This window comes from Mus musculus, chromosome 12 (genome assembly GCF_000001635.26).
Source record: "Mus musculus strain C57BL/6J chromosome 12, GRCm38.p6 C57BL/6J".
Lineage (NCBI taxonomy): Eukaryota > Metazoa > Chordata > Mammalia > Rodentia > Muridae > Mus > Mus musculus.
Genome location: NC_000078.6, coordinates 81,883,568 through 81,908,427, shown reverse-complemented (window position 1 = coordinate 81,908,427; position 24,860 = coordinate 81,883,568). Strand labels below are relative to the sequence as shown.

The window sequence follows — 24,860 nt, the reverse complement described above, 5'->3', positions numbered from 1 at the left end:
CAAATTTAGAGCAAATCTATAAACATGTATTACAAAACAAGACCCTTTTGGAGATTCTGATTCATAGACTGTGGTGTTTTCATAATCCTATTCTGAGTGTTCTGCTATCAATGTCAGGATACTATGTGAATACTGAGAGAGCATCCAGAGAACCAGGAAGGCTGCTATTAAGTGAGGGGCTGAGTTAGTTCAATTCCAACTGTAAAACTTTATTATCCATTCACATAAGGGTAATTAGGAACCACAAACTGAAAGTCAGGTGCACAGGCAGGGTATTACTGAGTGGAGAGAGGAAAGTCGACTCCAGAGGTTTATAACTCTCCACATGTCATCCATCAGAAACTAAGCTGCAATAAATATAAGTGCACTGTCTGCAAAAAGGGCCAACACCGTAAGATCTGAAAATACTGAGGATTTGGGGGTGGTTTCAAGAAGAGGTAAAGTAGGGCAGGAATCAAAACTAGGTCTCTCACTGGGACACGAGGAGGGAAGAGGAGTGATTTCAACCCCCAGGCTATAACATGAGGAGAGGAACTACTGTGACAGCAGGGATGCGGAAAGGAGATTTAGGAAGTGAATTTTCCATGACACCCTGATGAAAATCAGCTGTTTCCTTCAAAATGGAAGGACTGACAAAGTGACCATGAAACCCCACAATTACATAAAGCCCTATGTGACAAATTCCTTTCAAAGTTTACTTCACTTGGGGGAGATGCTGAGAAAGCAATGGGGAGGGAACTGCAGAGGCCCTGACATGCGCTTGGAACAAAGGAGCAGAGGTGGGGTTAGACCTAAGGCAGGCAGGCAGGCAGGCAGGCAGGGCCTCCTCTATGGAGACACCTGCAGAGAGAGCTACATTCCAAGGGTAAAAGTAATACAACAGAAATACATACACTGTAACTGTTAGTGGTAGGTTTATATTCCACTCCTAGCATTGCCATTAGCATTTCATCACTGAAACTTGGGATATGTTATTTCTATGTTTTAACCATGCAGACATCTTGTTTCCAATGTGGACGAGGAAAGGCAAGGAGGATGGAGCAGGTGAGCGAAAGCATTCACAGCTGCTTGATCAAAAGTAACTGTAGGAGAGCATGTGGTGACCATTCAGCAAATATATATAAGCAATGTGAATAATAAGAAGTAACAGTTAGGGGCTGGAGGATGGCTCAGTAGGGTCTCTGCCTTCCCACAATGTAATGAAAAAGGGCCAGGGAAAGAACACCCTGACCTGGCTTGTCCCCAACCCCAAGCCCAGAACCAATCCCTGTGCTCACCCCAAGCTCAGGACTTGAAGTCTCACCAATCCTCACCCTGAAAAGCACCACCCCACCCCCACCTGGCCCCAACAAACCCTATATAAACCCTGCCTTCTGTTCAGTTCTCTGCTGCTTCTTGCCCAAGCAGTGGCAGCCACCAAACTGGGTCTTTCCCAACTCCCGCAATAAATATCTTGTGTGAGGTTTGTTATATAGTGTGGCTTCGTGGTATTCTTTCTACCAGGATACCTCTCAGAGCAGAGCTATAACACTTCTATAGGGGAAGTCTTTCCCTTCAGAGCTGTAATACTTACACAAAGGACCTGGGTTTGATTCCCAGCACCACATGGTGGCACACAACCATCTGTAACTCCAGTTTCAGGGGATCTGATGCCCTCTTCTCATCTCTACAGGTGATACATACATGGCACACAAATATTCATACAAATCAAATTAAAAATTAACTTAAAAAGAATAACGAATATAGATGGTATACATTAATCAAAAATGTCGTCAGAGAGAGAGAGCCATTATGGATGGCTCTAAGTATGCTTTCTGGCTAGCACTAGCACCAGAAAGAGGCACTAAGGCACAGCATAGTAGTACACTCCTACCTGATTGCTTGGGTCTAGACCAGCATAAGAATTTCTTGAACTGCAGCCAACCGGAGGTGTGGCCTCCCGAATGAATTCTGACATCTCAATCCCTCCTCCAGGGTCACTGTGCAGGAAAATGGGAGAAAGAGAGCAACTGTCATCAACTGTCACTGACAACCTCCTTTGTTTGGCTTCTGTCTTGTTTTCTACAAAACCAAGAGGTCCTGTTTTTTTCTTTTTTGTTGTCTTTGCAATAGTGTCTCTACACAGTTCTGTCTATTCTAGAACCTACTATATAGACCAGGCTGGTCTCAAACTCGCATGCACCACTGCACCCAACAGAGGTCCTGCTTTTTCACAGAGTAAACACAGAGTGAAGTCTGTGAAGCTGGGAGCTGGGACCATCTACTAACCACACCAGTATGGACGTACTCAAACTTATCTCCTATTGCAGACTGCCCACACACACCCAAGGAGAAGCTGGCCTTAGTTACAGGAAGCAAAGAGTTGATGGCCCAGGCTATAAAACCACCCTTGCAAAGAAGCAGTTGCCATCTGTTTCCCAAGAGCAGGAGCAAGAGGCCAACTGAAAGCAGCCAGATACCATGCTAGCTGAGGTTTCCAAGAGACCTATCCAACTAACTGTATGACACAAAGATAAACATGCCAGGGAAGACTCATCAGTTGAGGTTTTATAAGTAAAGTGAACTTATTTGGTATACTAACTGCTGAAAGAACTAGAAACCTGTGCTTTTTGATTTATGGTTTGCTGTTGGGCATAGTGGCATATGCCTTTATCTCAGCAGTGTAGAGGCAGAGGCAGATGGGTCACTGTGAATTAGTGGTCAGTCTGGTCTACATACTGAGTCCAGGAACACCCAGGCTATGTAGAGACTCTGTCTCAAAAAATACAGAAAAATTAAAATTAAGTAAATAAAGAAAAAAAGAGAGAAAAAATAAGTAAAAACCAAACAAACTGAGAAGCAAAGATTTGTGTTTAGTGAGCTAAAGGCCTGACTATGAAGTGATGCTAATTAGTAACAACAGTCTTAGAAAGCCAAAGGCCAGGGCGGAATTACTTGTTCTCCTTTAGAGCTTACCAGTCACCATCTTATCCAATCCCCCCAATTTTTCCAGTGATCTAATCACCTCACCCCAAATTCTCACAAGATTTAGATTATGTTGACTCCAACAAACAGGACTGTACCTATCAAACACCATCAACATAGCCCCGTTCTGGACATGAGAGTAAGTAGTTCTAGAGAATTAGTCCAGTTCAGACTAGTATGGATCAGGCCAGGAGTCCCATGGTTGAAATGTTTTTCTCTGTTTTCTGTTTATCTTTTTTTTAAACCTTAATTTTATGGGTTGTAAATGCTGTACCTGTGCGCATGTCTCTGCAGCATGTATGTGCCAATAGTCTGAAGAGACCAGAAGGCATTATATCACCTGGAACTGGAGTTACAGGTTGTCTGGAGTTACAGGTTGTCCAGCTGCCACGTGGATGCTGGGAACCAAACCTGAACTCTCTGGACAAGCAGTCAGTGGTCTTACCTGCTGAGTCATCTCTCCAGCACATCTGGTAGACTTTAAAGCCTAGAGCTACTACAGACATTGAGGCCAGGATGATAGTGGCCACCATCTGGGTCCAACATTCAGGAATTAAACCCAGAATCCCTACACATTTGTAACAAATGTGCAGCTTGGTGCTGGTGTGGTTTCCCTGACAAGTGGAACAGGGGATGTCTCAGATTCTAGTCCCTGCTATTGGATCCTTTCTCCTTCTTTGGCCTGCCTGTTTGGGCCTCAGTGGGAGAGGATGTGCCTAGACCCGCTGGGACTAGATGTCCCAAGGTGGGGTGGTAGCCAAAGGGAGTTCCCCTTCTCCTAGGGGCAATGGGGGCAGGGATTTGTAAGGATGGGACTTGGAAGAGAGGGAGGAGGGAGGATGTGGTAGGGACATAAAGTGAATTAAAAGCAAAACAAAACAACCTCTCAGCTCCTCCAGCACCATGTATGACTGCCTGCATGCTGCCATGCTTCCTGCCATGATGATAATGGACCAAACCGCTGAAACTGTAAGCCTGCCCCCAATTAAATGTTCTCTTTTATAAAAACTGCCATGGTCATGGTATCTCTTCACAGCAATAAAACCCAAACTAGGATACTTTCTATTACTAAAGGTTTCAGAACAATAATGTTCCTGGTTAGCTTAATGAAGTTAGGTCACTAAGAAATAACTTTCTAACTTGCTATATATCTACATAAATACAGCATCATAGAAACTAGTTACCAAGATCATGACCAATTAAGTATATTAATACCTCACATGAGAGGGCATATGTTCCAGTTCATTAGCTGCTCAGCATTAACTCATAGCAGTAATACAGGCTACATCAAAAAGGGTATGTTATGTGCAGCTATAACCACACTGAGTCTGTATGGGAAGCACCTAGCAGTGTTACTAGAATGGACCCGCTCAGCTCAGTCAGACCCACAGGCACAAGATGCAGGGCATAGTGATGATGAAGGACAACACTCTATGCCAGAGGAAGGATGAAAAGCCTTCATCCTGCTTTGTATGTCTCTACATGTATGTGTATATACACTGCCTTTATTCACATAACACAGAACGTATCTGTGTAATTCAATGTTTCTGCATATTCATAAAGTTATGAAACCATCATCATACTCAATTCTGGAACACTTTTATCACAGACAGACACTTTACCTGCAGCTCTCCTCTATTTTCCTACCATCCTCCTACACTAGCAAACACTAACCTCCTACCTCTACAGATGTGCCCACCCGGGCATTTCAGATCATATGTAGCACATAATGGCCTGAAATGGCCTCCTTCACATAACATAACATAACATAACATAACATAACATAACATAATTCAAGAGCCAACCACATTGTAGCATGCAATACTACCTCATTTATATTTGTGATCAAATAATATTTCACCATATAGACAGATATTTGTTTAGCCAGTCAGAGGCAAGACAATCTTGCTCACTTTCATATACTTTTTCTGATTTAAACAAACAAACAAACCTCAAGTGGTCATAATCTAAGTGATTGTATCCCAGTCTTACAAGTACTTGATTTGTTTGTGTTTCTGATGAAACTTCCTTAAAATTTGTAAGTGCTACTATTCTCGTTTTACAAATAAAAAAGTGAAATACTAGAAGAGGCAAACTCCAGCAAGAGGTCTCAAAGTAAGCAAGCTAACACTGCTGCCCAGGGAGTTACAGTGTGTGAGAGAATCTGCTCCTTATTTGCCATACACGTGAGGCAGGTATGTTTGAATGTCAGGTCTGCAAAACTTAAACTTAAAGCTATGCACACTCTTTCTAAGAAACTGCACTGTCTTTCACATCCAGGTTCCTCTGGCCCAATTCCTCACTGCCACGTAGAGCAGGTTTCCTCACTCTATCCCTGTCTACACTTGGGGCTCTGTAATTCACGATGCAAGGACTGCCTGTGCACAGTGGCTGGCAGCATCTCTGGTCCATCTCCCTACAAGTGATGCCAAGCAGCACACCCTAGCTGTGAACACTGGAAACTCTCATACAACTGTCAGATGCCCAGGGGCCAGAATCACTCCCAGATGAGGAACCATCATCTAGAATGAACACTGACTGGTCCCTAGTCAATACAGAGGGGTGAGAAAGGACGGATTCAAGAAACAAAAATGGACAAATCTAAAAAGGAAAAAAGAAAAAAGGGAGAGAGGGACACCACCACCATTATTTGAAAAGTACTCTAATAAAATGTCTATCAGTCTGCCCTCTCTGCAACTCTAAGTATGTTTTAACACACAAAACGCTTGCCCTATTAGCGAGACTTGCCAGGTTTAGCAATGGAGAACTCAGCACAGCCCTGCCAAGTACAGCAATTTCAACTGTGCAGTAAGCAAAGAAGCAAAGTCAGGAAATCGCTACCTTTGTGCCTTAGTTTCCCCATCTGTTTAAAAAACAAAACACAAAACAATGTACAGAGAAGCAGAAGTTGTTTAATATGAATTAGAAGAGGTGTCACAAACTAGGTTTGGGGTCATCAGCGTCATATCAACTACTGAGGCTCAGGCTCTGGCCAAAAACACCCTAACACTCTGATAATACTAAGCTTATCACTGAACTCTAGGTTATAATTGTGCCTACACACACACACACACACACACACACACACACAATGTCCCTAAGCAGAGTAGCTCTCTCTTAGAAACCTTAGCCTGAGATCCAGCTTCATATAGATTAAATAGAGCTTTGGTTCACAGCATTAACAAGCATTACCACCAGAAAAAATCAGAAAGTGCAGTCTGTCTCCAGAATATTCGCATCCAAATCCTTAAATTCAATTTATCAACTTCCTCATATAACAGTTTAAAAATACAATACAAGCATTAAAGATTCTAACTCCTTAAGATAAGATTTAAATATTTTTGAATTGTTCTGTCACACAAGAGGGCACTGAAAATCATAGGCTCCGGGAGACACCCACTCATGCAATCAACTGAGTGCCCTAAGGTACCACACACAACGGCTGGCTCTACATAGGAACTGTGTGTGGTCCCGACTGTTTCCTCCTCTCAGAACGGAATGCGAGGCTCACTGGTGGGAGAGTGAAGAAAGGAGATGCACAAAAACCTGTAGCAGAAATCTCCACAGTCGTGCTGTAAGAGGAGACGCCTCAAAACACCAGAAGTGCATCTCCCCTGTGAGCCAACTGTACACTTCCAACTATGCAAAGGACACAACATCCTAGTCCTCAGATCCGTGCTCAACCAAGGTCACTGATGCTCTAATAATAATGGCAGCCAGCAGACACAACAATCCAATGTCCGTCAGCCAGTGAATGGGTAATAAAAATGAGGTACATGAATAATAAATTCAGTTACAAAGAAAACTGAAATCATGAAATGTATCACTAAATGGATGGACCTAGAAAAGATTATATTGAATGAGAAAATCCAGACCCAGAAAGATAAAAACACTGCATGTTCTCTCTCGTTTGCTGTCCCTAGTTCCAAGTCTTCAGGTGTGAGTACAGTCACCACGCCTCATCAAAGGTTTTCTTTATAGAGAAATAGAAGCCACAACAGAAAACCACAACTGGACACAATGCAGAGATCAACTGATCCTGGGGAGCCCATCCTCAATGGATACTTCTACAGCTCCTGCATCTATGGTGCAGGGAACATCAAGGAAAGAGGGCAGAAAGACTGTACTAGGCAGCATCCCAGTAAGTCACTGTGGAACACTCCCTTAGAAATGGCGGCATAAACAAGACCCAAAAAGTGGCAGTATTAATGAACATGCTAATATGGAAGGGGGAATTCCGTGGGGTCCCACCCACCCACCCACAGAGAAAGAACTCTAAGACCTAATGATTGCTGGGAAAAGGAGAATTATCTTCTCCCAGGGATCAACCGTTTGATTCAAAGTGGTCAGCCCTAAACCCATGTACACACCAATGACAAAACTGTCTCAGCAGATTGTATTTACATATTGTGTACACACACATATGCTGACATATATGTGACAATAATAAAGAAAAGGAGGCTGTCAATTTGAGAGGAGGGCAGAGGAGGAGTCGGAGGTGGGTACCTGGGAGAAGCTGGAGAGAGGAACGGGAGGAGAGGGAAGTGATATCATTCTATTTTAATTAAAAAATAGTTTTAAAAAGGAAAAGATGAAGATATACTCCAGTTCTATTTCAATCTAAGCAGGTGTTAAAAGCCACAGTCAACAAAACCCAATTAGACAAGAAGTAGGGCTAAAAAGAAAGAAAGAAAACTGCTATCACACAGGAAAATTACACAATGTGCATCGTTGATACGCAAATTAAATAGATTTCTGGATACAATGAAAACTACTACATTTAGGAGAGAAATAAGATAGCAAAGATTTAAAACTTGAAGTAGAAAACTAAAATAATTTAATAAACTTATTTTTAATGGAGAAATATAAAACCTAAAGGAATTTTGAGAGATTAGATGGAGAAAGTTAACATACTACAGAGAAATACAGACTCTGACGAAGAATCTACATTTTCAAAGCACAGAAAATGTGGTACATATACACAATGGAGTACTACTCAGCTATTAAAAAGAATGAATTTATGAAATTCCTAGGCAAATGGATGGACCTGGAGGGCATCACCTTGAGTGAGGTAACCCAATCACAAAAGAACTCGCACAATATGTACTCACTGATAAGTGGATATTAGCCCAGAAACTTAGGATACACAAGATATAAGATACAATTTGCTAAACGCATGAAACTTAAGAAGAACGAAGACCAAAGTGTGGACACTTTGCCCCTTCTTAGAAATGGGAACAAAACACCCTGGGAAGGAGTTACAGAGACAAAGTTTGGAGCTGAGATGAAAGGATGGTCCATGTAGAGACTGCCATATCCGGGGATCCATCCCATAATCAGCTTCCAAACGCTGACACCATTGCATACACTAGCAAGATTTTACTGAAAGGGCCCGGATGTGGCTGTCTCTTGTGAGACTATGCCGGGGCCTGGCAAACACAGAAGTGGATGCCCACAGTCAGTTATTGGATGATCACAGGGCCCCCAATGGAGGAGCTAGAGAAAGTAGCCAAGGAGCTAAAGGGATCTGCAACCCTATAGGTGGAATAACATTATGAACTAACCAGTACCCCGGAGCTCTTGTCTCTAGCTGCATATGTATCAAAAGATGGCCTAGTCGGCCATCACTGGAAAGAGAGGCCCATTGGACTTGCAAACTTTATATGCCCCAGTACAGGGAAACACCAGGGCCAAAAAGTGGGAGTGGGTGGGTGGGGGAGCGTGTGGGGGACCTTGGGATAGCACTGGAAATGTAAATGAAATAAATACCCAATAAAAAAAAAAGAAAAGAAAAATGCCAAAGAACAAAGAGCAGCCAAGGCGGCTACAGTTCTCCCATCGTGAGCAAGGCTGGAGCAGCCAAGGTGGCTACAGTTCTCCCGTCGTGAGCAAGGCTACCACAAGCCGGACCTAAAGCTTCTGTAACACAGAGTGTGAGGCACAGGCGACTGGACCAGCACCACAGAAAGGACGTCCAGGAGCATGCTGCTGTGAATGGAATTCCATTCCTAGCAGAGAAAATACAGTGGCTGCTACCAAAAAGAGTCAGTTAAGCTACACCGGAGGGAAACTAAGTCTGAGCCCTTACATGACACTATGGACTAAAATAACTGAGGTAACAAAACTAAAATAAAGTGTTAAAAATACAGAAGAATATCAGATCTCTGTACAGGGAGTACTTCTGGAAGACCCAGGGATGGCAGTTACTAGATGATGATGATGATGGTGGTGGTGATGATGATGGTGATGATGATGATGATGATTTCAGTTTTATTAATCCAAGAATGGGTTAAAGATACAGTTCAGCAGATAAAGAACATTCATTCTTGGCATTCCCAAGTTCCTGGATTCTGTCCCCAGTACCAACAAAACGAAAGTCTTAAGAAGTATGATAATTAAGCCAAATGTCATATACTTGCCTCTAAGCCCAACACCTTGCATTGTAGGCAGAAGGATCAAGGGTTCAAGGCCACCTTCAGCTACATTTCAAGGCTGGCCTGTTAAGACCCCATCTCAAAACAACAACAAAATTTAACAATCCTAAAAATCTTAGGAAAGAAACCAGCAAACTCAGAGATGTCTTACCATATGTAATAAACAGTGATATAAATAAATGAACAATTCCTATTAGTCAACAAGAAAGACAGCTTCACACTTCACAAATGGGCCACAGCAAGGAGAGAAAGCTAACTGGCACCCACGTGGTGATGAAGTACTTAACTCGGCAGCAATGAGGAAGCAACTCCAAGTCACAGTGAAGCTTGGTTTAGACTCCTGAACAGCAAAGTGCTGTTCATCTTTTAAGGTTTCACTCTGCAGCCAGGTTGGTCTCAGATTCACAGAAATCCTTCTGCCCCAGCCTACTGGGTGCTGGGATTACAGGTATGTATGGCTAATGCTAAATGTTTACCAGTATCACATGTTCATGTGAATACTGAACAATAAGATCTTTGAAAATTAACTGGTAAAAATCACTGTGGCAAATAGCTTGGAATTACCCAATAAAATGAGCTCAAGGATACCCTAAGAAGCAGCTTGCATATGCTAGTTATACACAAGTGTACCCGAAGATCCGCAATGTGTCATCAGAGGAGAAAGCTGGAAATCATCTGAATGGCTACTACGAGCAGAACGGCTAGATTACGCTCTCTCCCTGGAGTATGTGTGGCCTGTTTGATGGTAAATGCAAACAAATAATAGCTACGAATAGTCACTTAAGTCTGAAAAGGCATTGTGAAAATGTCCCTAGACAGAGATATGCAGGATAACTCAAAGCACACAAAATAAACAATAAACACATTAGGAACATCTATCAGGACCATGTCGTGATGAAAGCAGAAGGTATAGAAATCTTCATGCAGAAGTCAGGGAAATGTTCAGTGCTGAAAGCGTAGGTGACAGGAAACCATGCATGAGCTTCTTGGTGGCTATATACTGTTTTATGTCCTAAGCTATGCAGTGAGTGGTTACATACTGACCTGAATATTAGTCTCCAAATTACCCTTACATTTGATATACGCTCTGACATACACATTTTCAGAGTAGGTTCTTGAAAATAAAGGAAAATGTAAACCCAACCAACAGAAGCTAACTGAACACTGTTTATAAGCAGAGACAGGACAATGTCAGTGTGGCTCCGTGTGCCAGGGTGCTCCTGGCGGTACACAGAGCCCTCCACATGTTCTCGCTCTGAGACTCAAAAGTGAGTTATCTATCTGCCTCACCAGCTGACAACACACTCATGTAACTGCGTGCCAAGAGCACACAATCAGAAATAATACAAAGCCCAGATCAGTCAGCAGTCAGCAGTGTGCAGCTCCCCTGGGCAGGGTGTGGCTTGACAGGTTCGAAGTTGCAGAGTGCACACTGTATGTTCAACTAATGGCTCTCAAGTTCGTCTCCCCTTTATATGGAATACACTGAAGAAGTGTGCAGAACTCTCAAGTTTATAATTTTGTATGATACAAAAATAAGCAAAAACCCTACTACATTCTTGAACGTTCTCTCTCTCAATGGTTTGCTTTCTCAAAACTTAATACAATTATCATCAAAATTCCAATGGAAAATATTTTAGAGAATAAGCAAGTATATATCACCAAAAATTAAAATATGCACATCAGAATAACCAAAGTAATAGTGAGGGTAAAAACATTGAGGAGGATTCATATTACTAAGTATTAGGCCTGTTAGGAACTACAATGATAAAAACAGCAGAGAGAGAGAGAGAGAGAGAGAGAGAGAGAGAGAGAGAGAGAGAGAGAGTATGTGTGTGTGTGTGTTGTGTGTATGTGTGTGTTGTGTGTGTGTGTGTGTGCACGCGCACACACGTGCACGAGCACTTGCAGAATATAAGGCAGAGAACTTGACATGGATACACTTGGGTTCCACATCTGCATGCTCCGAATCCAGTGATTTACCCAGTTGTAGATTAAAAGTGTTTAGAAAGAGAAAAAAATTATGTCTACACTAAATATGTATGGATGTTTTTCTTATTATTCCCTAAACAAAATAATAACCCCATCCATACATTTACACTGTATTAGGTGTGTTAAGTAATCAAGGGATTTACAGTATACACAAGAAGACAAGTAGTAGCGACATGCAAATGGGACATATCATTATGTAGACAGTGCACAGGCCAGCGTAGCCTTTCCAGGAGTTATACTTCTGGTAAGTTGAGATTAAAACTATAATAATTTAAAATAAGCACCACAGGGATCTTTCTCACAATAAAATTTAAATTTCAAATAGTAATGTAACTAAAAATAGGAGGCTGGAGAGACGGCTCAGCAGTAAGAGCACCGGTTGCTCTTGCAGAGAACCCAGATTGGGTTCCCAGCACCCACACGGCAGCTCACAACTGTCTGTAATTCCAGTTCAGAGACCTGATGCCTTCCGGATTCCAAGGACACCATGCAGGCACATGGTTTACAGGCACATGGTGCTCAGGCACATATGCATACAATAAGTGAATAAATAATTTATTTTTAAAAACAGAAGTTAAATTACAATACATCTATACAATGCAGTTTATGTCATTAAAACTATCGAAGTAAAGTGCTTTTACTACTTCAAATATTTCCTGAGTAACTGTCAGTGCCAAGCACTAACCTAAGAGCTGAGATCCGGTTACAGGAAAGCAAGGCCCAGCTTTAAGAAGCTCGCAGATGACAATGGATACCTAATGAGAATAATGCTAGTTTGTGATTACCAAAGTGAGCAACATTATTACAAAAGTAAAATGCTTGCTCAATAAACCAGAGAGGGGAAGGTACAAACTCAGGCTATACTGATGGCATGAACTAGTGAGTGAGAGGCATACAGAGATGGCATGGATGGAGGAGCGACACTGTTGCTGCATTGTCTTTACATTATAACCTGAAATCACTCATGTTCTGCTGAGGTTGCTAGAAGCAGAGCCAGCTTGAGGCGTGTATTGGGTGCTATTACTCAGTCCCACAGCTGCGTAACCATGGCGATGGCAGTACCATTTCAAGGACCAAATGAAGTTACACATCCAGTCCACACCAGAGCTGTCTGTGAGGCTCAGGTCAGTGGTATGCATTACTTTGTAAAAACTCAAGACACTTCTGGCCATACAGATAAACTTGATCCCTCTGTCAAAAACATAGAGTCGGTGGAGCCAAGGAAACTGCTACAGTGTAACCAAGCAACAGAGGGATACTTGTAAGAATATAAAACTGAAAGATATTTACAACACATTGAGTGGAAAATGCAGATTACATAAAATATAAAATTTACTTAAGCTATATATACATTTTAGTGTTATATGCATTTTTTCTTTCTTTTTCCTGAGAGAGTTTCAACATAAGACTAGGGCAGCTTGGAACATGGGATCTTCCTGCTTCCATCTGCTAGGGTTACAGGTTACATGTCACCTTGTCAGGCTTCTGCATGTGTAATTGTTATGATGCTGAGATTTATAAACCATGCATAACTTTCTTTCAGTTATGGTTCCTGTGTCGTGCTCTTCGCTGTAACCGTTATCAAGTAGCATTACTGTCCTAAGTTGTTGAATGATGAGTCCTCCAAACATGCTAGTTTCTGTCTTCTTTCTGAGATTACAACTTACAGTTATCAATGCGCACACAGTGGTAGACTAATGCTGCTTCCCACCTTCAGGAGAGCAAACACATCCCTCCACGCTCACTACCACCTACATCCCTGCACACTCATCCCCCTCACCTTGGACACAGTACTCACATTGTCATTTACATCTACAAGGCAAGCATGCTGGTGATGGTCTCTTACCTTGGACCGTTGCTGTCCTTCCTCCTTGTTGAACAGTTGCCTTGTTCGGCTTTGGCTCGCTGATCTGTGAACTCCTTTGCACTCCTATCTACAATTTCCCCGGCATCAAGTGCTCTGTGGAGTCGATAGTTGACCATCTTCAAAATAATGAAAACAGCAGCTACCACAGGACAATACACTGCTACTATAATCATCGAGGAGGGAAGGGCCTTTAAAGGAAAGGAAAGATAAGTATTTTAGAACAGTTTACATTTCGCTCCATTCTATAAATCTGTCCCTAAAATAATTAAGTTATACACGAAGCAATTATACTAAGCTGCAAAAGTAAAGGACTCCTCTGCCCAAAACAGAGGCCACACATGTGGCTATTGAGCACCTGAAATATGGCTTAGTTAAGACTAATAAAAAAAATATGTAATATGTCAACTCCTATATTGATTGCAGGTGGAAATAACAACTGAATTGCACTGGTTAAAAAATTATTGAAAATCACTTACTATGACGACTAAAAGATTTAGATCATAGTTTAGTGCACACTACATTTCTACTGCAAAGTCCAGAGCAGAGGAAAAAAGAAGCCTATGATCCAAACCAAGTCTCAAATCACTCTGTACGTGGGCTGTGAGCAGCTTATGGTGTGATCCAAATCCAGTCCCTGCTTGTACTCCATGTGGAAGAGGCGCTGGGGAGAGCTCTGCATGAGAGCACTCGTCACCCTTGCAGAGAAGTTCCCAGCACCCACATGGTGGTTAAGAGACATCCATAACTCCAGCTTCGGGGTATCTGATGGTGCTTCTGGCCTCCATCAACACAAGGCACACACAGGGCATATGTACAAACAGGCAAACACTCATACACATACAAGAAAAAATATAAACAATATAATTTTTTACAAAGAGAAAAAACTCTGAGCTCTCTCTTGTGAGACTAGGCCGGGGCCTGGCAAACACAGAAGTGGATGCTCACAGTCAGCTATTGGATGGGTCACACGGCCCCTAATGGAGGAGCTAGAGAAATTACCCAAGGAGCTAAAGGGAACTGCAACCCTATAGGTGGAACAACAATATGAACTAACCAGTACCCGGGAGCTCTTGTCTTTAGCTGCATATGTATCAAAAGATGGCCTAGTCGACCATCACTGCAAAGAGAGGCCCATTGGACTTGCAAACTTTATATGCCCCAGTACAGGGGAACGCCAGGGCCAAAAAGGGGGAGTGGGTGGGTAGGGGATTGGGGGGGTGGGTATGGGGGACCTTTGGGATAGCATTGAAAATGTAAACGAGGAAAGTACCTAATTAAAAATAAATAAATAAAATAAAGCAATCAATGGATTAATTGAAATAAGTCAGTCACCTATCCTGGAGACTGCAGACTCATTCTATGTGAGGATTAAATAGCTTGAAACCTGACCACCATGGAGGCAGGCTTGGGAAGAGGCCCACCTGCAAGGCATAGCCTCAGAGCCACCACTGGCAGGAGCATAAAACCAGATGAAACTGGTTGAGCATCCTGCATGTGTGTAGCTGCAGGTCCCATGTGTTATCATCAGAGTTCTCCTTGGCTACTGCCAAGCAGAACCCCACGCAAGCTTAGGAAGGGGAGCCTCAAACAGAAATAATGGTGAAATTGAAAAGGTCTTCTTTGTTGAGCCCAAGCTTCACAATACACATACGCGGTGCTGGTTTCGTGACCCAATTAATCGCTTGGAATCAGAAAGGGAAGCAAAGCCTGATTACGGCTCTTGTGTCAGGCTGAGACACAGGTCTACATTTGGCTACCCAAATACCTGGATTAAGAAACCCTGCGTATTAGTATAATTAAAAAGTTTAACTGCTGGTTCTAATTTAAAATGTTTCTGAGTAACTGGTTTTGCCTTGCGACTTTAAGTTTAAACCTCTATTTTCTTTTTTTTTAATTAATAAATAACAGATCTAGATGCATTCTGAAAGATTTACCAGATAGGTGCTTTAAAATGCTCAATTTATGAATGCAATTTAAATTAAAATGATCTTAAGTACAAAAAAATAAGCCACTGTAAAATGAGGGCTAAAATGTTAGGGGAAAATGTGTTTCAGCCTTTCAGCTGATTTGTATCTTTAACAAACCTACAACTCACTACAAAAACCAAACGCCCTGAATAATCTTCTAAACAAGAAAAGACCACTCTCAAACACACACACACACACACACACACACACACACACACACAGAGAGAGAGAGAGAGAGAGAGAGAGAGAGAGAGAGACAAACAAACAGACAGACAGACAGATAGAGACAGAGAGACAGAAACAGAGAGAGTTGGTGGCACCACTAATATAAACGCAGAGAGATAGAAACAAAGAAAGTGACATAAACATACCGAAAAGGGAGACACAGAGACAGACAGAGACAAAGACTAGCTGACCATTTGGCAAATTTGCAAAAGTTCCAATTCCTGATAGGATACTGAGGCACACTACCCTGATAGGATACTTAGGCACACTACATTTGAGAGACTTAGCCAAGATTGCCCATCTTAACAATTCTTAGCATTAAAGGAAGTCATGTACCCATTTCACTATATGTCACAGACCTCATACCAATTCCATTTTCAAGCAGAGTTAATACAGAATAGGTCAGTTCCACCCTAACCTAGCTCAGTCCATAGTAAAGTAAGAATGGAAGAATACTTAATTATGAATTGTCAAAGATCAGCAACACTCAAAACCCATCTAAATAAATGCCAGCCTTCACACCCCAAAACACTGCCAAGAACAGTGTAAACAAACCTGCTAAAAGGTGAGGGTTTAATTAAAGGTAAAGCAGAAAGTCACCTTTGGAAAGCACGCTAGTCCCATAAAGACTGAAATTAATTTTACATTAAGAATTTTAAGGAAATCCTTACATACTGGAAACCAGTGTTAGATCAGTAACAACTGTTTTTATTTTTGCATCCTGGAGTTCAGTTGCCTGAGCCCTACTGTGTCAGTCCCAAGCCTTCCAGGGACAGAGGCAGCCACCCTCTAAGGTTCACTTTTCCTTAAGTGGGTCAAAGTGCAGACATACTGGATTGCTGAGCACTGCACTACACCTGCCCTCGCCTCCACTTGCTTTGCTGCCTGGGAAACTCTACTGGTTCCTGGACAGTTGGTCATATTAGCTAAAGTCTTAAGGGACCATCAATCTTGTCTACAGTCATGACTCACTCACTATACTACAGAAAATGATAAATGCTGTCTGTTTTACAGGGCAAACACCTAAGCCAAGCACACATAAAACAACTGCAAGGTAGTTTTCTATGTTAGGGATTGCACTCTAAAGGGGTAAGAGAAATTGTATTTGTATCTGTGTGTGGTACATATGTTGAGTGTTCATGTGTGTGGCAGTGCACGTGTGTACATGCATGTGCAGGCCCGAGGGATCTTCCTTAGTCACTTTTTACCTTATTTTTCAAGACAGGGTCTCTCACTGACAGACTGGCTGGCCAAGAGGCTCCAGGGATTCCCGCGTCTCTGCTGGTCCTCCATGGTGGAGCTACTGTTCCTAGCTTGAGTACTGGAGAATCCAAACATAACTCCTCAGATCCACAGCAAGCTCTTTATAGACTGAGCTATCTCTTCAGCTCCTTGTTTGAATGTTGTATTATATTAGATATAAATACTGTGTTTTCAAGGAAGAAACCCTCAGAATTCTAATTAGCAACAAGCATCAAGTTCAGGGCTCTTTTGGAGAAAAAGTACTGTGCAAGCTCTAACTTCTTATTCTCATGTTTACAGTATAATTTGTGTGTGCTGTTGGACACAGCAAATTCTATCCATTTTTAATCTCTGTGGAAGGTAACGACTAGAGTCACCATAGTTCTGGTCTACAGAAGGTAATACTTAAGAAAGTTCTAGCTTTATCTTTTAAATTACAACATTTTCTTGTGTTTCCTAAGTTAACGGCAAAGTCACTGGTGTAACTGAAACTGAGCACAGCCATTGTTCCTAGGTGGTGAAGCTCAGTCTACCCTGTTATTCACGTAGGAGTTGGTCTACACGTTTAAACAGCTTGCACAGAAAACTGACTTTAAGAAATGACATGCAGTGGACAGCAGAGATGAAAAGGTGACAGAGCAGCTGGCACCTACTGGTGGACAAACAAGGTCCTCATTAAATAACCATAAAGGTCACAGCTCTGACTGCACAAGATAAAGGCCTGTGCACCATCAAGGCTCTAAGCAGTCTGTGCACATCACAGCTCTGCACACAGCTCAGACAGTGAATCTTCCTTTTTAAAAAATATTTATTTATTTATTTAATATAGGTATGTACACTGTACTGTCTTCAGACACACCAGAAGGGGGCATCGGACCCCATTACAGATGGTTGTGAGCCACCATGTGGTTCCTGGGATTTGAACTCAGCACCTCTGGAAGAGCAGACAGTGCTTTTATTTGTTTTATTTTATTTTATTTTTTTTTTGTGGGTTTTCCTTGGGTTTTTTCTTTTTTTCTTTTTTTTTTTTTTTTAGTTTTTTTTTTTAAGGTATTTTCTTCATTTACATTTCCAATGCTATCCCAAAAGTCCCCCATACACTCCCCCTACTCCCCTACCCACCCACTCCCATTTCTTGGCCCTGCATTCCCCTGTACTGAGGCATATAAAGTTTGCACGACCAATGGGCCTCTCTTTCCACTGATGGCCGACTAGGCTATCTTCTGATATATATGCAGCTAGAGACACAAGCTCCGGGGTACTGGTTAGTTCATATTGTTGTTCCACCTATAGGGTTGCAGATCCCTTTAGCTCCTTGGGTACTTTCTCTAGCTCCTCCATGGGGGCCCTGTGATCCATCCAATAGCTGACTGTGAGCATCCACTTCTGTGTTTGCTAGGCCCCAGCATAGTCTCACAAGAGACAGCTATATCAGGGTCCTTTCAGCAAAATCTTGCTAGTGTATGCAATGGTGTCAGCGTTTGGAGGCTGATTATGGGATGGCAGAGCCATCTCTCCAGCCCTAGACAGTGGGTCTTAACAACCTTCTGATTCTCAGTACAAAACTGTATGGGGATAAAGTTAAAGAAGACAAGCTGGGGGGGCGGGGGGGGGGGCTCCTTCCCTGCTGTGTTAATTACTTGGTTTTATGATTCCCGATATCTGTTTATTGTACAGTAATATCCAGGACCTCAAAGCAGTGCAAGCACAACCCAGTAGTGTGTAGTTAAGGGTAACAGAATGACAGGTACATCACTGACTGCCTCGCAAAAGTTGGAGGGACAGAAATACATAGTAAACCACACTCAAAGTCATCTGACCCAAACAATGGCTACTCAAAAACCAAAACCAAAAACAAAAATCTGTTCTCAATGTCTGAGAGGTAAAAGGAGAATCCGGGATCTGAGGGCAGCCCCGACAACATGGCCAGATGGTGGACATGGCTGGTGGAAAGAGCAAATGCGATAGCCCCTATGACAATACTATAACAATTTCTCAGAGTTAAAAATGGGACAAGATGGCTCAGGAGGAAAATGTGCTTGCCATGCGAGCGTAGTGACTTGAGTTCAGTCTCTGGAACCCATAAAAGATGCTGTCCTCTGACTTCCACATGTGCACCCCCACTCAAGCATCATGTACATGCACACCTATACAAAATGATGGTTTTAGGACATTAAAAATGGAACTGCATATCATCTAGCAATCCTACTCGTATTTATACACTCAAAAGAACTGAAAAAGGAGGTTTTCCACAACGTGTGCATAGCAGCATTATTTACATATGGGTACAAACAATCCAAACGTCTATCAACAGACGAATAATGACATGTATATTCACACAGTGAAAGGGTACTCCGCATCAAAAAGCAAAGGAATTCTGTCATACACAGCATTCGTGAGCCTTGAGAACATTCTAAGTGAAATAAGACAATATTAAAATCAAACTATTTTTGATGAATCCACGTACATGAAGTATCTAAATAACCAAACTCACACAACAAGAAGCAGAAGAGCAGTTATCTGAGGGAGGGAGGCAAGAAGGGTAGGAGAGGAAGAAGGTGTTGCTTAATACAGTTTCAATTTTGGAAGATGAGGAAATTGTGGACATTGTGGAAATTGTGTACAATATTTCATACTACTGAATAGCAGTCTCTCCTTATCCATGGGGAGACACGATACATTCCAAGGCCCCCAAAGTAGACAGTACCAAACCCAAATCTTACGCACACGTGCTTTCCTACACATATGAGAGAGTTAATTTATAAATTAGGCACAGGATGAAGTGAACAGTCAGCATGCACATTTTAACAACTTTCAGCTTTTCACCTTAAGGAAGCAACTTCCACCATCCCTTCAGTTTATCTGAGTCATCACCACCGCTACACTGGAGCTTTAGGCCCTACCTTACTTAGGATCACTCTTGCTGTGAAGAGACAACATGACCAAAAGCAAGCTGGGTAGGGAAGGGTTTATCTGGCTTACACTTCCACATCACTGTTCATCACTAAAAGTAGTAGGACAGAACTCTAAACAGGGCGGGAACCTGGAGGCAGAGCCGATGCAGAGGCCATGGAGGGGTGCTGCTTACTGGCTTGTTCATCCTGCTTTCTTATAGCACTCAGGACCACCAACCCAGGGATGGCACCACCCACAACGGGCCGTGTCCTCCCACATTAGTCACTCATTAAGAAAATGTGTTACAGCTGGGTCCTATAGGGGCATTTTCTCCACTGAGGGTCCCTCCTTTCAGATGACTCTAGCTTGTGTCAAGGTAATATAAAACTAAACAGGGCAGAAGGTACTTGAACACACTGGGGCAGTCTAGCCACAGTGGAGCAGAAACCAAGAGCAACACAAACTAACTGGTGAATGGAGTGTATGTACAGTGAGGATCCATGTCCAAAACGACTCACAACAGTGCTTCGTTTGAAGGCTAGTTCTGCAGTTTCCCATTTAATATTTTCAGACAGCTGTTGTCATCTGCGATTGAAATTATAATGAATCTATGGTACTATTCACTCGAAAGATGGTTCCCATTTCTTTTAAAAGATAAGGAGGTGAAGTCTCCAACACCCTGGGTAGTGTCCAAGTCTCAAGGGTAGCAAGGTGGCCTTGGGCTCTGAAGCCATGTGGAGGGGCATGGGTCTCACCGAGGCCAGTCTGCTGCTGTCCCCAGGTCATCCAGGCAGGGCCCCAGGAGCCCCTGCAAGGACACCAGTGCATTAGCAGTTGCATTGGAGGAGCCATTCTGGTTAGAACCAAGTTGCTTCATGAGAAGGCGGCAAGCTGGAGAACGAGTCAGAGTGAAGCCCGGCAGGGAGGGCCTGCACCTGGGTCTTGCCCTGCACGACGATGATCAAGAGCCCCACACCTACAGGCCTGCCTATGTCAGGCTGGCTCAGTCACTGCCCTGACATCCGTCCAGAGGAACAGGAGCAGAGTGATTTAAGTCAAGGTAATGTCCCTTCTCTGCCAATGTAACTATGCTTTTATCACTCCTGATTCTGAAAGAGGTACAAAGGACCTAGCCACTGCAAGTTGTATCAATTTTCTTCCACGCTGGTTATTTGACTATCACAAAAGTAGAGACTAATCGATTGAATGACCTGGCATGTAGTGACTTCCCTAGCCCTAAGGATGACACTGAAGGGACACCAAACAATAATGTACTTGAACAATTTCTACATTGTTTTGGCTAGAACAGGAAAAACACAGTAATAGCCAGTTTGGTTGTTATGTCAATGTGGACACACACCAAAGACAGGAAGTTTTCTTTCCCACAAGAGTCAATGTGGGCATCACACAAAGTACAGAAAGTTCTTCACACTCTGAGAATATCTTTTTAGATACGATGTTACACTTCGGTTTGGCCAAGACTTTTTGGAACTGTGAAGATTACAACCAAGAGTCTGCCAACTCCCACCAGAACACCATTGTGGAGCGAAAGGAGGGTGGCCTCACAAAAGCATCTTCAGGTGGAGGGTCACCTCAGCAATCAGGCTGAGAGACCATGTCCATTCAGATCGTTCCGGTGCTCTACAGAAAAGCATGTGACCTCCATGGTATTCTGAGTATGCAGCGGTGAACAGTTAAGTCAGGTCTGGGACGTGCAAAGTCAGTCTTTACACTTGGAAGAAAACTTGTCTTCTAAGTGAGCATCGCTCTCAGGTTTGCCTTTTGTCCCACTGTTATTAATGCTGATTTGACTACTGAAGAGAAAAACTCCACTGTTTGGAGACAACTGTTAGTCTGATTCCTGTAGGGGTCTTTTTATTGATTTGTTTTAACAGGTAGGAGATTTACCAGGATTTCAACAGTATGCCACGTGGAAATCAGGGGACATTGATCATTAGTGTTAACAGAGTATTTTGCTTCATGTAATTAATTGTACTGCATATAAAGAAGTATAATTCATTTTGCAATTTAGGAAAGGGAAGAGAAAACCAGAGCGGAAAGCTCTGGGTTTATGTGAGAGTCCCTGTCTGTGTTTATAAGGTGGAGAGGAAAGCTCTGGGTTTATGTGAGAGTCCCTGTCTGTGTTTATAAGGTGGAGCGGAATGGAGGACACCTAACATCAACATATTTCTTCACACATACACTTACCAAAGCCAAAGAGAGACAGACAGACGGGAGGGAGGTAGACAGATGAATATTTTGTTGTGTCTTTCTCCAATGCTTAGAACCAGGCACAGAGACAGACCCACTTACAACACAATTCAGTCCTCTCTGACTCTGGGAGTTTCTTCCTAACATAAGACATCGTGAGTCTTCCTCCAGGAGTAGAAGGTTGAAGCTATGCACACTTTCTAAGATATTCCTGACAGGACTCTGTTTAGAAGGCAGTTGGCATCACAGAAATGTTCAGAGTAGAACTACTAGTTGTGACACACCCTTATATTCCAGTTCTAAACATCAAGTGAGTGATTCTCCCAAGACCAGCACACTGGTGGTAAAATCTGCTTTTGGATGACAGTAGCTCCTTCAGACCCACAAAGCAGAGACACCCACGCACTGCCTGTGCTCTGTCTGGGTTCAGGACTGCCCACCTCCTTAGTGTATCTCCAGACACTCTCCATCCACTGACAGACGATCTATGTCGGAGTGATAAGAAACATCTCAGCTGCTGTGTACGGTGTGCATTTCTAAGTGCTTTATGTAGCTGCAACTCATTCAACCCTTGGCCAGTTCATGAGCTTGGCTCTTAATCTCCTATTTTACAGACAGAAAAGCTGAGGTACAAAGAAGTCAGTTGCTTGGTCTCAAAGGAGGACATTAAAGGGTAATTTATCTCTAGAGTCAGGAGTCAGCATTAAAAAAAAGTGGAACATTTTTTTAAAGCATTTTAAAAACATCTGACAGCAACTGTCCATCGTTGTGGGCCACAGTACACTATTTTGATACATTTACTTACTGTGTACTCATCAAATCAAGAAAGTTTGGGTTATTCACCAGCTCAAACACTTACCACTTCTTTGTGATGAAAACATTCAAAATCCTCCTCTGGCTAATTTCTGTTAGATGGTACAATACAGCCAATCACAGGCAGCCTCAGAGTACATAGCAGTCCCACTAACTCCTTTCTGTCTCCTCTGGCTAATTTCTGTTAGATGGTACAATACAGCCAATCACAGGCAGCCTCAGAGTACATAGCAGTCCCACTAACTCCTTTCTGGTTGTGACTTCGAGCCCATCAGCAGATTGTTGTGTGTTGTGTGTGCGTGTGCACGCGAGTGTAAAGCCCGACAAGTAATTTCTAATCTCCAGATGACCTGCTATTATGCTCACTCTGCTATCATAAAACAAGAACACCCACAGGCAGGTAGGCACAAAGGAGCACAATGTGTTACAGTGAAACGCTACAGCCAATGTCACAAAATAGCACTTTTAATTCTTAACGACCATGAAATATGGTTAAGCACTGACTGGGTCTGGTGGCATTTGGGAAGAGGAAGAAAGCCAGCCCGAGCTACACACACCTGGTGAGCCCAGGGTAGCATGGTCTATTTTCTTCTCTAACCAATCGAGACCTCACACAAAGCACCAGCACTTCTCCCTGACATGCTGAATGCAAACCCAGAACTTCCCCAGCACCAGTTTCCCCCAACTGCAAAGCAAAGCGGCTGCCAGGACCCACTCTTCTACAATGGGCACATGCTTCTAAAGTGTACCTGTCCTCTGACAACAAAACTCTGCAGAGCTCATCTTGGTTAGGCTCTAGGTGAAGGACTTTAAGTAATTTTTCAGGGTAATTATAAAACATTTTCTGGCAAAAGTACACAGCATATCTACAAGAAGCTGTAATTACAGATATAACCTCCCTTTTGGTATCTTCCCCCTTTAGTGGGCAAATTTATCAATGTATACTAGGAAACACTGCCTCAGCATTCCTGAGTATAACTGGCTCCCCAGAATCACTAAAAGGTCCCAAAGCCTTATATCACTACGTAACCATTTTTAAAAAAACACCAAGGGCTAGAAACAATACAGTAAAAGAAAATGTAAATAGATAAAAACACGAAGACCAAGTTTTATCTCTCTCTAAAAAAATTAAGAAAACTTAAAAAAAAAACATTAATGTTAGCTTTTCAAAATAAATATTCCAAAGTTCACAATTCTCTCCCTTAAACTAGATATTGTTCTTGAAATGTTTAACTATAATTTGCAAACTGATAAATAAAACTGACACAGCCCTAAGGCTATACTTTATTGTCTTATGATATGTATTATCTGCTGTAAAAAAAAAAAAGTTAATCAATACTTTTACTTCTAGATTCAAAATACTAGATCAACCCAGATTATTCCTGTTGAGCTCATACATTTCTATGGGAACCCTGGTTGTGACCAGCCAAAGGCCAGTGTCTAGTGAACTCACACCATCACTAGAATATCTGAAAACAAAAACTCGTTTGTTTTTTCTTGGCTTTAAACTTCTGTCAGTTCTTGTACAAAGCTCTTGTACAAAGAGGAATAAAAGTTAAATATTCACCATACCTGGCCGGCTAATGCTAGCTAATGAGGACGCTTAAGTCAGGAGGATCACAAATTCAAGGCCTGCCTAGACTGCTGTAAGACCATGCCCAGCTCAAACAACCCAATGAGATCCTTTCTCAGAGTCAAGAGACCTGGAATGCAGTGCATTGGTAGTGTTTGTCCAGCACACGTCCGCAGTGACAGCACTGTCACAAACTCTTGGATGAGAGCAGTCCCCTTCAGCTCCATCAGAACTTCAGCCAGACCTACAGCTATTTTTAAGGGTACAGGTGACTGTCTGGGAAAACCACCGATCACTCTGTGCAATTGCTCAAGTAAGTGAGCACTTAGCTCTGTATTCTAGTTTTTCCTAGGCACCTAGAGCTGTGCTGGGTAGAAAGGATACTGTGCTCCATCTACTGTGTTCCCGGAGCTATGCAGTTGGGGGACGTGTACTTCACCACTATGTGCAAAGATCACTTTTGGCTTATTCAACAAGAAGGGCAGAAAAGAGAAACCTCCGAGGCATGCAATTCAAGTTTATAGCTAGGCCACCTCTGGCCCTGGTTAAAGGAAAGAATGTTGAAAGGAGGCTCAGCAAGCAAATATTGCCTGCAAACTTATAAACGGATTGCTCATCAAGAAGAGAGGGAGCTGAGGTAAGAAGAATGTTTTCATTAGGCCTTCCAATTGTCACAC

At 42.5% G+C, this 24,860-nt stretch overlaps 1 protein-coding gene across 7 annotated transcripts in view; it reads right to left on the bottom strand.

Annotated features, from left to right (window-relative positions):
- The window catches only part of Pcnx (pecanex homolog), a 141,012-nt gene that overhangs the window by 92,497 nt on the left and 23,655 nt on the right, over window positions 1-24,860 (bottom strand). For 6 of the 7 annotated variants that reach the window (XM_006516090.3, XM_006516089.3, XM_006516091.3 and 3 more), the window contains exons 2-3: window positions 13,237-13,445; window positions 1,874-1,979 (exon numbers count right to left, since the gene is read on the bottom strand). In XM_006516090.3, coding sequence (XP_006516153.1) covers window positions 1,874-1,979; window positions 13,237-13,445 — 315 coding nt within the window. The remainder of the gene's footprint in view (window positions 1-1,873; window positions 1,980-13,236; window positions 13,446-24,860) is intronic. The other variant, XM_030246823.1, reaches the window with a different exon arrangement.